The following is a 16,252-nucleotide window of genomic DNA, read 5'->3' as shown; positions in this document are numbered from 1 at the left end:
ATTCCTGCAGTGACACACAAAAAGGTCAGCGTCCGTGCGCCATGAAACTGAGGCATGTTATCTGCAACAAAACAGATCATTTGACAGCTGGCCACTCCAAGCACGTTGAAGCAAATCGAGAGGAATAGAAGTGTAGCCAGTGGTGTTTTTCAAAAGGTTACCAGATATTTTGTTTTTTTTCTGCAAGCGAGGCAGAAATCCCGGAAATTCCTGACTGGTATAACCTTGCGAGGCAGCTGGATTTGCTGTAACACAGGTGCGCAATCTCTGAAATCCACGGTGCTGAGTTTTAAACTGATATGATTGCGGCCAATGAGGAGAAAAGTCTTGGAATGATGTCATAAATGTGCCAAAACTTTTGAGTTTGGCATTGTGTGTAAAAGAAAAAAAGTGTAACTTTACAAGACTCTACATATCTTAACGCAGCTGAAGACGACGGACAAAAGTTGCCCCCATTCAAACGTTGCGGTTGACATATTTGAACATTTATGCTTATGAACCTCGACTTGTAAAATGGCAACTTTATTATTTTAACATTATGACATTATTCCCGTAATATTATGACTTCAGTCAGTTAGGACTTTATTTTTGTAATATTATGACTTGATTCTGATGAAATTGTGATGATTATGCTCATGAAAATGACAACTTTATTCTAAAATGACAACATTAATGTTGTAAAATGTATCTTTAGGCACATAACTTTACAAATATATTTTCTTAAAATTATTGTATTCCTTGTAAAATTACAACTTTGTACTCGTGGTGTTATTGCTTTATTCCTGTAAAACTTCATTTTGACCCATTTTCATGATTTTTTTTCTTTTAAAATGACATTTTGGCATAAAAATACAACTTTATTCTTGTAATATTAATTTATTCATAAAATAGAAATATAATGTAAAACTATGAGTTGGGTTTATGATGGTAATGGCAATATTGCTAAATGAAATTACATAAAAAAAAATAAAAAATAAAAAATCATCCCATCCATTGGCGATTTCCAAATGCTTACAAAAAATGAATGAATGGGATGTTTTTTGGGTTTTTTTTAATAAATTACAACAAATTTTTAATAAAGCTATGACATCCTTTATTCTTGCAGTATTAACATTTTTTTCTTATTTTCTTCCTCAAAGACTTTATTCTCCACGTCTCGATATTTTATTGTAAAATAAAAATGTACGATGGATCCCATCGTAAAATTAGATTTAAATGATTAATTGAAAACTATAAATGCAGCAGGGACTGTTGATGACTTTCTTTTGGTAATAACGGTGCCTTGGTGTGTTAAAAGCCGAAGAAAAACAAGAAAGCAGATTTATGGGGCAACTGTAGCATTTTGGAAAGCGTGTGGGAGGCTGTGGTATGATCCAGTGTACAGTGCTAGAGTGTGAAAAGCGCTTTGAGCAGTTTTTACTGGCCTTCCCTCCCATGGGGAATGGTGTAATTAACTTCCCCTCGCCATCTCATTCCTATACTTCTCTAGTTTGCAAAGGAGGAGAAAAACTGCAGAATACTTTGGAATAAAGTGGCTGTCTAATTTTGAATCCATGGTGGGAGCGTGTCCTTCCTGCATGACGTGACAGCAGAGTTGCAGCCATGAAAGGGATGCTAATAAGCGACATCTTAGCCAGGGTCTCACATTATTCAGACCTCGGAGTGTTTCATCACCTGCTTTTTTTCCAGCCCTCATTCCCAATGGTCCTTCATATCTGTCTCCCTTTCTACCTGCATCACCCCGCCCCCACTTCCAGTTTCAAGGGATTATCTTGGAAATGATTGCATTGCTTCATTTCCTTTATCGCTCCAGTCACAACTCTCAGAAATGTCTTGTCAAAGGTTAATATGGAGGAGAAAGTCGGCACTTGAAGATATTTTCCTCACATTTCTCTGTAGATTATTATTGCACTTGAAGGGTACAAGGGTTTTCCACTGTGGTGCAACCCTCAGAGGTACCACTGCTTTTCTACCCTTGACACTTGACTTTTACAGCTAGGGAACATACCTGCACCTTCACCGCTTATATTGGAGTGCATTTATTGCTCCTGTGGGACCCATGTGGGGGAGACTGTGCGCTGAGGGCCAAAAATGGACACATCCAAGTGGCTGACACAAAAAGGACTACTGTTGTGCGGAAGTGATGGATGTAGTTGAACACCCCTGACCTCGTACGATTCACACTTCAAGCAGCTTTGCTTAAAACTTCAGTTGTTGAACTGACTTTGCACAAAACAAATCACGTGACACGGAGTTCAATCGATCGCAACTGTTCAGGTTGTCCTAGAAGACGTTTCACCTCTCATCCGAGCAGGCTTCATCAGTTCATGCTCAAAGACTAGGTAGGACGCGCACCAGTCAAACTAGATAGGACAGCTCTAGTCCAGTTCATGCTCAAAAACTGGGTAGGACGCACACCAGTCAGACTAGATAGGACAGCTGTAGTCTGAGAGGCAATATAGGCAATTGCTATATTTTACTTTTTCTGTATTTAGTTAGCATGTTTAGTTAGCATGTTGGCCAACACACTTCAATCTGGAGATCGGGAAGAGCTGGGTTCGATTCTCCCTTGGGCATTTCTGTGTGGAGTTTGCATGTTCTCCCCGTACGTGCGTGGGTTTTCTCCGGGTACTCCGGTTTCCTCCCACCTTCCAAAAACATGCATGTTAGGTTAATTGGCGACTCTAAATTGTCCATAGGTATGAATGTGAGTGTGAATGGTTGTTTGTCTACATGTGCCCTGCGATTGGCTGGCGACCAGTCCGGGGTGTACCCCGCCTGTCGCCTGAAGTCAGCTGGGATAGGCTCCAACATGCAACATGCCCTCGCGACCCTAAAGAGGAGAAGCGGTATAAAAAATGGATGTATTTATTTCAAAAAGAGAATGGATTATTATTTATTATTTATTTTAGCGGCAATTTTTTAAATACGATTTTTTTTATTTTAATAAAACTTTGCACGCATATTTGGCTTTGTCTAAACTCGCTTTGTGGAAAAAATATCGAGATATATATCAAATATCAATATTCAATGTAAATATATCGGGATGCGAATTTTGGCCCACATCGCCCAGCCCAAAATCAAACCCAATCATCCAAAAACTGGGGCGTACGAAAACCGTGTTTTTACTGTATTTGTATTTCCATTTGTGCCTGTGCGGAAAAATATATCGACATGAGAAGAAATTGGGTTGACCTGAATGGAAATGTATATTAATAAGGAATAAAGCAATCGAGAAGATGTACGCTATCTTTTAGAGTCCTATCTTATTTCCCACTATCTGCCTTTTCATTGTTAATAATCTTATTTGCGGTTAAGTATAGTCACAACAAAAGCTGCATGCCAACAAAGGGTCGGGAGTGTGACGCAAGGAGGATTATGGATATTTCATCCCATCAAAGAGCCAGCTTCCAGCGACGGCCGTTTGATTTTTATTTGAACAATTTCACGAGTTGAAGCGCGGACCAACAAGTAGCAGGGTCACATGCAAAACAGCCGCTTTAATGGCGCGCTACATTTAAGAGACCTACCCCCACAAGAAACTGCCATTAAAAAAAAAAAGAAGCAGCGCCAGGATGAAAAGTCTTCCATAGAGGAGCAGTGCGGCTTGTTTTTGCAGTGTGCACCAACAACTGGAGGCAGGCTGCTATCCGCTGAGACATCTAAAGACGTTTCTGCCTTTCAAGCAACGCTGTCTGAAATCCCATGAAGAGAACAGAAGAAAGAGCGAGTCAGGGGAGAGATGGAACTTGCAGCCACAATGGTGATATTTATAGGGCGTCGTGTTTGCCCTTTCAATCGCTAATTTAGGGTGCATTCGCATCGGGCACGTTTGGTTGGATTAAAAGGAACCCTGCGTGTACGGTTTGATTGTTCGAGTGTGACGCGATGATCTGAGCTCTGGTTTGCATATGCAGTCGTCCCCCGACACTTCACAGTTCGAATTCCACGGCTTCACTCTATGATGGTTTTTCAAAATAGATGATTGAATAAATCATGCTGTTTCGTGGTTGAATGAATGGGGGAAAAATGCTTATTTTAGCAAATGTTACGTAATCCTGGCCTATATGAAGCATTTTTAAGCATACAATCGGCTACGAACGAAAGTACAAATACAAGGCATTCCAAAGACGCGTTAAAATGTCGTACTATTTACACTGGTCACTAGTTTTTAGGTCCGTCGAAGAAAAGAACTAGGTGTTGAACTGTACTTGCTGTGTTTTGTTCCTCTGCCTGTAAGACAGAGTGCCCTGTGTCCATTTCAAATAAAAAGGCTGACTAATTTGCAGCCATCCTGACGTGGTGTCATTCAGGCGCCATTACATTACATTGATGCCACCACAGGAAGTACGCTGTCCAGAAAAAATCAAACAGGAACTCTCCCAACGCTAATGTGTGAGTCTATGTTATCTGATTTATGTCCAATTTGTTTTATTTTCTCTTATTATGTCTTCAATATTGGGTGATACGAGTGTAAAGGTGACTATAGGGGTGTTATTTCATGTCTAGAGGACTCTAATAATGTTAAAAATCATATTTACAAGGTCGTAAACAGTTTTTTAATGCTAAAACTACCAAAATATTTCAAAGAAATCCTACTTTGCGGGAAATCACTTAAATTCACGGTGGGTCTGGAAAAAAAGTAACCGTGATAAACGAGGGATCACTGGATATTACCTTGGTTTTTTACTACTAATTTGTTTCGAAAAGGTCAGACGAAAACTGAATCATACAAAATAGGAAATAATGTAAATCTAATTAATCTGCTCCAGATAACCAAAAATATTAAGAAAACGATGCAAAATAAGCATAAACCACGAATGAAATGGATAAAAGAACATTTAATATAATTTGTAGCTTTTTTTGAAGACTCTTGACTTTCAAAATTGACAAAAAATGTGCGGACAGTGAATCAGCAATGTGTGGGATGCTTTATTTGGGCACTGGATTCCGTGGAATGATACGATGCAGGGCAAACGGACAAGTTTGTTTAGTGCCTTATTGTACGAACGCGGAGGCGTAGTTCGAAAACTGAATCATATGAAATATATTCAAAAACTCTGTTTTCGACCGTATGTCAAAGAAATGAAGTGATGTCTCACTGTACTGCTCTCTCCCTCTGTGTGTGCGATAGTGGCGCTCTTTAAAAGTGTCTTTTAGAAGCTTTTGGTGAAATTTAAATTTAAATGTAAAAATAAGCTACATATTCAACCCAGCAGACGGCATTTTGGTGTGGAATATTTGAGTTACGTCATGTAATATGTGACGCAAGTCCTTACTTGATGCTTATGTTCTTTACTGCACAGACTCTGGTCCCATGACAAAAGTAGCAGGGTAGTAAACACCACGCAAACTGCACTAAGTATCTTTGTGTGAAGGCAGCCACGCGAGACTTTTGATGAAGGCATCCCAAATGTGTCCTCTCAGCAAGCATGAAGTGAAGGACATATTGAATGAAGGAATGCTGGAAGTGAGTCGTGCAAATGTGAGTGCACGCACGCTGACAAGCGCACTCTAAATGACAGCCGCCGAGGTGCTGATTTATCCTCCATTATGCAGAAAGGCAGGAAGTGTCTTTGTGACGTGTGTCCCCGCTTCTTTCTTATAACGTGTTCATCTCACGCTACGTTCTCCGTTTTTGTGCTCACCTGTGTCTAAATCCTGCCTTTGTGGTGGTGAAATTCTCCCTCCACACTTTCAAAAGCTGCGCACCTTCCACCCTGCCCTCCGTAGCTCACCCTCTGTGGTCTGCGAGAGCACCAAGAGGTCTCTGGAGATGGCCGGGGTGTGCTGACTGAGGGGATTTAAACACGGGGCTTGACTTTAGGCAGTGTGAAAGATCCAGGCCTGCCCTGTCTTCCTCTGTGTCTGTCCGTCTGTCTGGCTGGTCACACTATAATAAGATTGCAGGGCTCTGTGAGGCAGATTCACTGGAGCACAACTCCCCCTAGGGTCTATTCATAGAAGTTGGTTCCTCCCTCTTTGTGTCCATTCCTCTCCTGCTCCTCATGTGTTTAGACGCTGTTTTCTTTTTCTTAATCATGACGTGCTTCTTTTTCCGTCTTCTTGTGCCGAAAGACCAATCCGGGGCTCAAACGGTAAAGCTGTGCCGATGTGAGAAAAGCAGACATACAGCTCGGCATGTGGAAGCAAATAGGTCACAAGTCTTGTTGCCGTTGAACGACGTTGTCCTTCCTTGTGGAATCTGATGAAGACGTGCGAATTCATAAACACCATTCTGACTATGCAAAGTGCGAAATTGAGAGGTATTATTTTTCACCTAGGTCGGTTAGCCAGCAGGATTGTGCAGAATCGAATGCACAGATTCACCTGAAACTTTGTGGCATAGCGAGAACCCATTCCATTTTAGTGCACAAAAATGTAAATAGACTCATCATATTGAAGATCTTCCAGTGGGTCCTTAAAAGCAACGGAGCGCTCCTGTCATAGAGAGGATCTTAGATTGGGATTTTACTGTAGTACAGTAGGTCCTTACAAACAGCAAGACAAAAGAAAAGAAACAATGTGAATGTTCCTGTCACATAAGGGATCTTTGACCAGCGTCTTTGCAGTAGCTCCTTAAATGCAGCAGAGCACTCCTGTCATACAGAGAATCTTTGACCGACATTTTTGCAGTATCTCCTTAAATACAGAAGAGGACTCCTGTTATATAGAGGATCTTTGACTAGCGTTTATGCAGGAGGTCCTTAAAAACAGCAGAGTTCTCTGGTCATGTCTTTGACAAGCATTTCAAGATTCAAGATTCAAGATTCAAGAGTTTTATTGTCATGTGCATGGTAAAACAGCAGTTATTCGCAGGAGATTCCTAAAGACAGCAGAGCACTCCTGCCACAAAGAGGATCTTTGACTCGCATTTTTTGCAGTAGACCCTTAAAAACAGCAGATTGCCCTTGTTTTATAGAGGATCTTTGACTAGCATTTTTTGCAGTAGACCCTTAAAAACAGCAGGATGCACCTGTTTTATAGAGGATCTTTGACTCACATTTTTTGCAGTAGATCCAACAGAGCACTCCTGTCGTGCAGAGCATCTCTGACCGACATTTTTGCAGTAGTTTCATAAATACAGACGAGTACTCCTGTCATGCAGAGGATCTTTGACTAGCATTTTTGCAGTAGCGTGTCCTTAACAACAGCAGTTCCTTAAATACAGAAGACTACTCCTGTCATTTAGAGGATCTGTGACTAGCATTTTTGTAGTGGTAAGTCCTTTACAACAGCTGTCATATAAAGGATCTTTGACTAGTGTTTTTCAAGTAGGTTCCTCAAGGCACCATAGTACTCCTGTCTCATAGAGGATCTCTGACTACCGTTTTTTGAAGTAGGTCCTTAAAACCTGCACAGCAGAGCGCTCCGGACATAAAGAGGATCTTTGACGAGCATTTTTTGCAGTAAACAGCAGAGTGTATCTTTGACAGCCGTTTTTTGCAGTAGGTCCTTGAAAACTGCACTGCGCTCCTGTCAAATAGAGGATCTTTGACGAGCGGTTATGCAATAGGTCCTTAAAAACAGCAGGGCACCTGTTATATAGAGGATCTTTGACATGCGTTTTTGCAGTAGGTTCTTAAATAGAGCAGAGCGCTCCTGTTATAAAAAGGATCTTTGAGTTTTGTGGTATTTTTGGTGTGAGTTAGTGGTTATTTCTTAACCCCCTTGAGACTTGGCAGAGCACCTCCATATCATATCACATTGTTCTATGCCCCAAATCCTTTGTTTTGATAAGCAGGCCACAGTCTTTCAACCTTGGCAGACATGTGCACTCCACTGAGTGCCTTTCTCGTTGCGACTGTGTCCTACAGAGCAAACTGCAGTTTGAAAAAGCTGTCACAGTTTGATATACTGTTTGTGTGTGCAAAGATGCCACAATCGGGGAAATTCAACATCGAGTGTTGTTGACACAAATGATGGGGCCCATCAGTCCGAGCGTCCCAGCTGTGCACACTGTGAAAGAGGCCGGCGCAAGCTTATTTTGGCAACGTGGCGTCATTCATTCCACAGCACAAAAGCCTCCCTTCCCGTCATAAATAACTGGCAAACTGGGGAGAGGTGATTATATACCAAACCTAACCCCACTCACTCCCTCACTTCTCACTTGTCTGCCAACTCTCTCTGGCAAATAGTGTGATTTCTTTCCGTCAGAAACTATTTTCATCAGCAACGTTGAATTCTGCAACAACACCACAACAGAAATGAAACTTGGATATTCTATATTCTGTGTCAGCTGTGTGCTGCCTGCATAGCAGTATGGATTTATGAGTCAACACACAACCATTATTGTGTAAATATCTGGCAACACAAGTGAGTACACTTCACAGTGAACATGTGAGCATCAGTATTAGCAATGCCATAATCCTCTTGGGCATGGAATTCACCAGAGCTGCACAGGTTGTTACTGGAATCCTCTTCTACTCCTCCGTGACGACATCACTGGTGAGGCTGTTGGATGTTGGCACCTTACGCTCCTCCAGCTTCCTTCTGCTAGAGCTCAGGCCTGGAGGAGCCTTGAACTCCATCACCTTCAGCTTCCTTGGCACAGCCGCTTAACTTCTTAGAGGTGTGTTTGGGTTCTTTATCATGTTGGAAAACTGGCGCCTGTTGCAGAATGTCACAGAATGTTGGAATTCAGGGTTCCACGGTGCTGGCAGCACTCATGCAGCCCCAAACATGACTCTACCACCACTTGGCTTGACTCTAGACAAGACACAGTTATCTTGGTACTCGCTTATGTTGCTAGTGGGGTTTAACGATTCATCGATACAAGCAAAGTTTCCATTCAGGACGACATACACATTGATCTAACCTCGTTTAATATTGAATCGATTGAATCGATACTAGGACATAAAGCATTGTATTTAAGCACGGCAGGCTTTATGTGGATGTGTGTTTTTTCAGCACTTTTAATGATAAAGATGTTAAACTCGTGTAACAGTTCGATTTGGTATAAGTTGATTATCCATGCCTGTTGAGTGGGGCGCACGTCATGTACTTTAAAGGCGACTGTTGTGGTTACCAAGGGTTAGAGTGTGGTTGCTTGGAGCCGACACGTCCTCTCCAAAGAGCACAAGTTTGTGAGTTTTTGTCCTGTAAAGACACCCTACACCTCGGATTCAGTCTGCCTGTGATGTCATCCCCATGCTTTATACTGGATTTATATTTAGTGTGTATACTTCATATTGTGTTGGAACACATCGAGTCACATGGAAAGTTAAGTCCAACTTTAAGCCTTTCAAACTCATGGATCGGAGCTTCAGGACAAGGTAAAAGGTATGTAGGATATAAATTCACTTTAATATCTACATGCAGGTGTAATTTTGTTAACATCTGATGGTGCAAAATATGTTAACTTTGCCCCGGAATTATTGTGTACATGCAACTTGTAGTGTGGCGTGTGAAGTGAAGCGTATATGAAATGACACTTGATTTTCTCTTTGATGATCAAAAAAATGTAAATGGGTACTCCGTTGACTTTTAAAACAAATGTCACAGCCTAAGTTATGATATATTTTGTAGTACGGTTGTACTTGCCAAGGTCCGTGGGTCGATCACAGCTTTTGTCTTGACTCAATGTTAAAGCAATGGGAACCAAAGGCATTATTTCCCGCTATGAAATCTGCTCTAACTTTTTTAATACTTGGGGTAGAGAAGTGACTGAGGTATCAAATTAAAGTTCAAGTCATGCTTGAATTAATCACAGACTTGATTTAATTCAACCTGAATTGGTGGTTGCACTTTATTCAAATAAAATTTGAATCAATCAATTGTTGTTTACTTGTTTGTCTTATATCCATAATGAATTTATACCTGATTTCCTTACAAAAAACAGCAGGAATCTAGGAAACTTCACCTGCACCGTCTGGTATCCAGGTATTTATTTCACAGTCGCACTGGTTGAATTTTTGACTGAAAAGCTACTGAATCGATTTAAAGTTACTGAATCGTTTGGGATCGTATCGCTCTAAATGAACCAATATCATCCTTGAATTGTATGGGCAACCATGAATGGTGATAACAATCGAATTGTAATTGAAATGAATCGTTACACCCCTACTTGCTGGCTATTTAGACAGGCTTTTGGAAGATACTATAAACGTCATGTGTTCATACTGTCAAGCTTTGCTGTAAAAAGAGCCAAATGTGGTCAGAGAATGCATCAGCGCTCACTGGGCACCTATCCACCCGTTTCCTGCATGGCCCACCCTCCCTCCACACCAGCAGTCCCATAAGTGAGCTGTGGGCCAATGAAAATGTCAGCTCAGTGCTGCCAAGCCTAAGTGTCAGCGCTGACGCAGGACACAGAGGAGAAGAGCAGCCGTCCATAAACGGACGTCTTCACCCAGAGACGTCATTTGCTGGCTTTCAGCAGTTCTTTGACTTTTGTTTGTTTTTTTTTCCCCAGTATAGTCACTGTCAGTCAGGTTGAAAAGTTGACAGCAGACTTGCTGTGTCTCTTGGCTTTTATTGGCCCTTAAATCATGAGTCAGCAGGAAAAAGATACTGTGAGCACATCTGTGACTGTGCAGTGGATTGGACCTAATGTTTGTTGCTGGGGGTCTACTGTCTTCCCTTGACTCCTCACTTTCTGTAATCAGCACGCTGGAGGTCCTCAGGGCTGAATCCCGCCGCGTGCCCAAGGCCTGATAAGAGCTACTGGTGCCCCCTCTTTTCACCTCCCACCTCCAGGACTACTCCTATAGATACGGCGAGGTTGACCCAATAAAGTGGGGGCATTGCAATCGTTTTCTAACATAACACACTAACACAATCTTCACCTACTGGATTTTAAACTCACCTTCAAGCAATGACTGATGGTCAGCTCTCTCTCACTTCTACAATATAATGGGAGTAAATACAAGATTTGTATCAGCAATCATGGCTTTAAAAAGACAACAATGCAAATTTGTATGTGGAAAATTGGAAATGCATGGTCCCAGACTGCCATGTGTCCCATGGGGCATCCTCCACCTGTTTATGATAAGTTTATGATGTTGATTAATCACAGGGGTGTCCAAAGTGCAGCCTGAGAGCCATTTGCAGCCCTCAGAAAATCTAAAAATCTAAAAACATATATATGTTTCTCCACGATTTTTTTTTTTTGTCCGCTAACTCCTTCATTTTTCAACCGATTCACACCTTTCAAGCATCAAATTGTTCAGCTCGTTCGGGAATCCTATTCAACCATTTGAGTTTTTCAAAAAAATTCCCAGATTTTCCAAAAATCCCAAAATTCCACTGAATTTTCCCATTGAAAATGAATGGGCCATTTTTCAAACTTCCACCATTTGCACTTTTCTCAACCGATTCAAACCATCCCACCATGAAAATATTCCACACATCCAGGGCTTCAAGCTGACATTACAAAAATTCCAACTTTTCCCTACAGTCTGACTTTTCCTTTGATCTTAATTACTGTAATTTCCTTTGATCTTAATTACTTCACTTCTTCAACATTTTTCAACCAATTCCAATATCAAATCGTTCAGCACAATTAAGGAAATCTATTTTTCACATTGAAAAATTACACATTTTTCCCAAAATTCCCATTTTTCCAGAAAACAAATTAACTTAAGGATATTCCTTTGATCTTAATTACTCAAGCACTACAAAATTTTTCAACCAATTCTAACAATTCCAACATCAAATCGTCCAGCACAATCCAGACATTAAGTCTACCTATAACGTTTAACATACATCATACATATTTTGTCTTTCATGACGTCCTAGTGTTGGATACTTTTATACGTCACATACAATATAATTTGTATCCCTTTTTTCCTTTGATTATTCCTTTTTTGCTCAATATTGTTTTCTCCCCACTTTATGAGGCTTGGGCATTCACATGCAATGTCTTCAGACAGTCTGCAGTCTTGTTCACAGCTCTTCTTCTCTTAAATTGACAACTTGACAAATTGACAATCTCTGATTTTTTTTTCCAATGTGGCCCTAATACTTGGTCGTAGTTTCCCGTGGTGGGACAGAACTGGGAAGTTTAATACGGCCAACCTCATTGCGCATATGAAGTGGCATCACACAGGAAACTCCCACGGGACGGCACAAAATCAGCCCGTCGGTGGTGAGTAATGTCGGGTTTGAACGCTCCATTGAGCACCACGAACCTCACTATGTTATGCCTAGCTGCCACTACATTGTGGATAAAACTGTAGCCCAGATGCTTCAAGAAGTAAATGGGTCCGCTTTTCTCATGCCTACTGTTGCTGATTATTGTTCTCTGAGTAATATCACATCATCAAGCCTTTTCTAACATTCTAACACACTACAAAAGAAGTAATAAAAATATGTATGATTCGTGTTTTTATTACTTATTTTCGAGAGGAGCCAGTTGAGGTGGCTGGACCGGATGCCTCTCGGACGCCTCCCTGGTGAGGTGATCCGGCAGACCTAGGACACATTGGAGGGATTATGTCTCACAGCTGGCCTGGGAACGCCTTGGGGTCTTCTCGGTGGAACTAGAAGAGGTGGCCGGGGGCCGAGGACCGGGAACGGTATGGACTTCCCTACTGAGACTGCTGCCCCCGCGACCCGGACCCGAATAAGCGGAAGAAAATGGATGGATGGATGGATGGATCATTTGTGTTGATATCCAACCAGTATTGGCCGAAAGTTGCAATATTTGTATTGTATCACAAGTGTAAATGTTGTATTGGGACACCCCTAGTTTCCACCTACCACTGCCATCCAGTGCTGTTTGCATTTTGCGTCATTATCCTGTAAGTTCCTACTTTTTAGCGCCCTATCGATGGAGGTACCGGTTGGTTGTGCCACTTGGTTATGGATATGCATTTCTTTTCTTTATTGAATATTCAAGTGTTTGATATGATTTCACTCCATTTATGACTATGTCTTGTCATCCCTCCTCCATAGCAAATTGTACTCTGGCGACCTGGATGCAACTTTGATACTTTTTACAACTTTTGATAATACAATTACAAAAATATACCATACCATACTGCTCGGTAAGGGGCTCTTGTCGACAAAGACATAGCACCTTGTTTTTATTAGCTTTTGTGTTGTTTATTTATTCCGAGCCAACAGGAGGCACGATTAATGAGAGTGTGATCATGAAAAGGAGCTGCGACTATCCTACACAAAGCAAATACAGCCTGAGACCAAATGATCATCTGCTTTATTTTAAGCGCACAAGCTGTTGACTCACACGGCGATTAAATTAAAGGCAGGTAGTTAAGTTAAACGTGGAAGAGCCAAAAATAACTTGTCGCAGTTTAGTTCGTGATGCCCCACTGGAGCCCTGCATTATTTTTTTTTTACTGTATTTCCAGGCTTTTGGAGCAGGTGGTGGGAGGCCAGCATCTCAGCAGTGGGCCACACCCTCTCACACGCACATACACATTACTTCCAGCAGACCTCTGGCTAATTCTACTGAAACCCACCAGAACTGCTGCTCCGTTACGGAGATGTGGGACTTGATGGTGTGACCGATGCCCAGAGTCGCTCATTAAAAACACACACATGTATTTTTTACTGCATCCTGAGCACTTCGTTTGAGTTGTTTGGTAGGCAATACGAGAGAAAGCAAAGCATTTTTATTTAGGGTTGTTTGAAATCGCTAACTTAACGGATTCTGTGGAAAGCCACGGATAAACGTGGTAGGACGCCGTAGATTTAGGGAGAGATTGGTGTCATAAAGTGATGAACTGAAGAAACCCTATGGAGGGAGGTAAAAACTGGAGTAATTATCAGGATTTATGGCTAATTCTAATGGTAACACCCATCAGTACATTTAAAGCAACATTATGGAGTAATTAGACCTTAAAATAGCTTCTCGATGTGGTTGCCGAGGCAACGCCATTTAGTGAACTACAGTATATTAGCGGACAAGTTGTGTGCAGTGTTTCCACAAACTCCATCCGTCTATACCATTTCTATACCACTTGTCCTCATTAGGCCACGTCTCCCAGCCGAGAGGCAGGGCACATACACTCAAACCGGTTTTCGTACACTCCAGTTCTGATATGATTTGATTTTCGTCTAAAATCTTTGCTATTATTTTGCCTTGGTTTTTGTACAATATTGCGCCTATCAAACTAGTTCACATGTGCAAAATGGGGTGCCCAAGCAAAGCACCCTACGTGTTGCAGACTCACCGTTTGTGCATTTTTATGGGGTAGGACGGCTAAATCACCCGCCATGGGGCCAAAGAAAGTTGTGTGTGCCAGCAAGCTGATTCAGGGGGTGTGAAACACTATTGGATTTGGTCTCACCAGGATGTATGAGAAATCCACATCAACAATAAGTTCCATCCATCCGTTATTCATAATTATTTCACATTGTTTTCTACATGTAAAACTATGATTATATTTTATAAAATGCTTTTTTTTGTGCGTGGATGTTCTGCTTCCTCCCACATTCCAAAAATAGATAATTGGCAACATGAAATTGTCCGTAGGTGTGAATGCGAGTGTGAATAGTCGTTTGTGTATATGTGTTCTGCGATTGGCTGGCGACCAGTCTACTGCGTACTTCGACTCTTGCCCGAAGACAGCTGGGATAGGCTCCAACTGTATGACCGATTCACAATTTTGCAAATGTTTGTTGCCTACAAATTAAGGACACATGCAGGAATAAGGGAATCCTCAAGCACCAAAAATATGCAATTATTCCTTACTGTTGCTTCAAAGGTGCACCCATTATTACACATCTGTTTTATCAAAAAACTTTTCCATTTTATCAACTTTTCCCGCATCTCAGCTTCTTCTTCTTCCAGACAGTAATTGACATTCCACGTCTCATCTCTCACTGGCTCGACTGTCTCACTTTCCTCTCACTGCAGCCTTTTTCATCCAATTTGCAACAGCTGTCTCTTGTCTTCCGTTTGCTTTCAGCGAGCTAGTTCCCTTCTGACATCTCTCTTTTTCTTTGTTTTTGCAGTTCTACTCAGTCCGCTGTCAGGGGGCGCCCAGACAGAGATGAAGAAGGTTGTCGGGGACAACGCCACCTTACCATGCCACCACCAGTTCCAGTCGTCCAGCTCTATTGACATCGAGTGGCTCCTGCAGAAACCAAACTCCAAACAGAAAGTGGTAAGAAGTAAAATCATTTTGACTTCGATGTCTTCAGACTTTCACAGTTTTTTGCTCCAAACATCAATCCAGTAGGTGTTAAATGTCCCAACAATTTAAGTTGAAAAAGTCTCAGAGGTGCCACGATAGACGTGTGTTGGGCAAAATGTAGCCTACTGGGAACATGCTGTTTTGTGTGTGCGTAGCTTTAATGCTAATGAGCTGTGGTGTCCATGCCTGTCTCCAACAGAGTGTGTGGCTCCAAGAACCACTATCATGTACTTTATCAACATTATACCAACTTCTTGACATATACATGACACAGTCTCCGAACCTGCAGAGATCTTTACAAGCATCTTCTATTCTATGTATATTTAGAAATTGTTAGTCGTAGGTGAAATGGACATTCCATGGTTTTAATTGTTACATTATTGAGGTATAGTGATGATCTTGGATAACGACGATGATTTAATCCTGGATATTGGATATTTTCTGCTACACGAATAATACTGATGAATTACAAGAACTTCGGAAAAGGAGACTGTACTTCCTGAGAAGACTGAGGAAATTTGGCATGTCCACCACAATCCTGAGTTGCTTCTACAGATGCACCATCGAAAGTGTCCTTACCGCCTCCATCACTGTTTGGTACGGTAACTGTACAACACGTGATAGGAAGGTACTCCAGCGGGTGATCAAGACCTCACAGAACATTGTTGGGGCAGCCCTCCCCTCACTGCAAGACATTTATAAATCTAGAGTCCTACGCAGAACACACAACCTCATCAAGGACAGCACACATCCACAACACTCATTATTCACACTCCTACCGTCAGGCAGACGCTACAGGAGTTTGAAGTCCAGGACCACAAGGCTGACAAACAGCTTTTACCCACAGGCCATCAGGCTCCTCAACGAAGCACTCGCACACGCCGCACGCAACACACGCACACACTCATAGCACTTTATTTATTTATTTGTATTATTTATTTGTATTAATGTCTCTTCTGTTGTTGTTGCTTAATTTATTGGTATATATGTTTATGTGTTTATGTTTCTTATGTTCTTATTCTTTCATTTGTTTTCTTTCTTTTCTTGGGAGAATGAACAGAATAAGATTTTCATTGCATGGTATAACTGCTGTTTTACTATGCACATGACAATAAAACTCTCTTGAATCTTGAATCTTGAATCTTGAA

General features: G+C 41.5%; 1 protein-coding gene across 1 annotated transcript in view; it reads left to right on the top strand.

The window, feature by feature from the left end:
• The window catches only part of clmpb (CXADR like membrane protein b), a 107,547-nt gene that overhangs the window by 68,980 nt on the left and 22,315 nt on the right, over window positions 1–16,252 (top strand). The window contains exon 2 of the mRNA XM_054793211.1: window positions 14,923–15,074. Within this exon, the coding sequence (XP_054649186.1) occupies window positions 14,923–15,074 (152 nt within the window). The remainder of the gene's footprint in view (window positions 1–14,922; window positions 15,075–16,252) is intronic.

This window comes from Dunckerocampus dactyliophorus, chromosome 12, assembly GCF_027744805.1.
Source record: "Dunckerocampus dactyliophorus isolate RoL2022-P2 chromosome 12, RoL_Ddac_1.1, whole genome shotgun sequence".
Taxonomy (NCBI): domain Eukaryota; kingdom Metazoa; phylum Chordata; class Actinopteri; order Syngnathiformes; family Syngnathidae; genus Dunckerocampus; species Dunckerocampus dactyliophorus.
The sequence above is the reverse complement of the archived record's forward strand: the minus strand, read 5'-3'. Positions and strand labels throughout refer to the sequence as shown.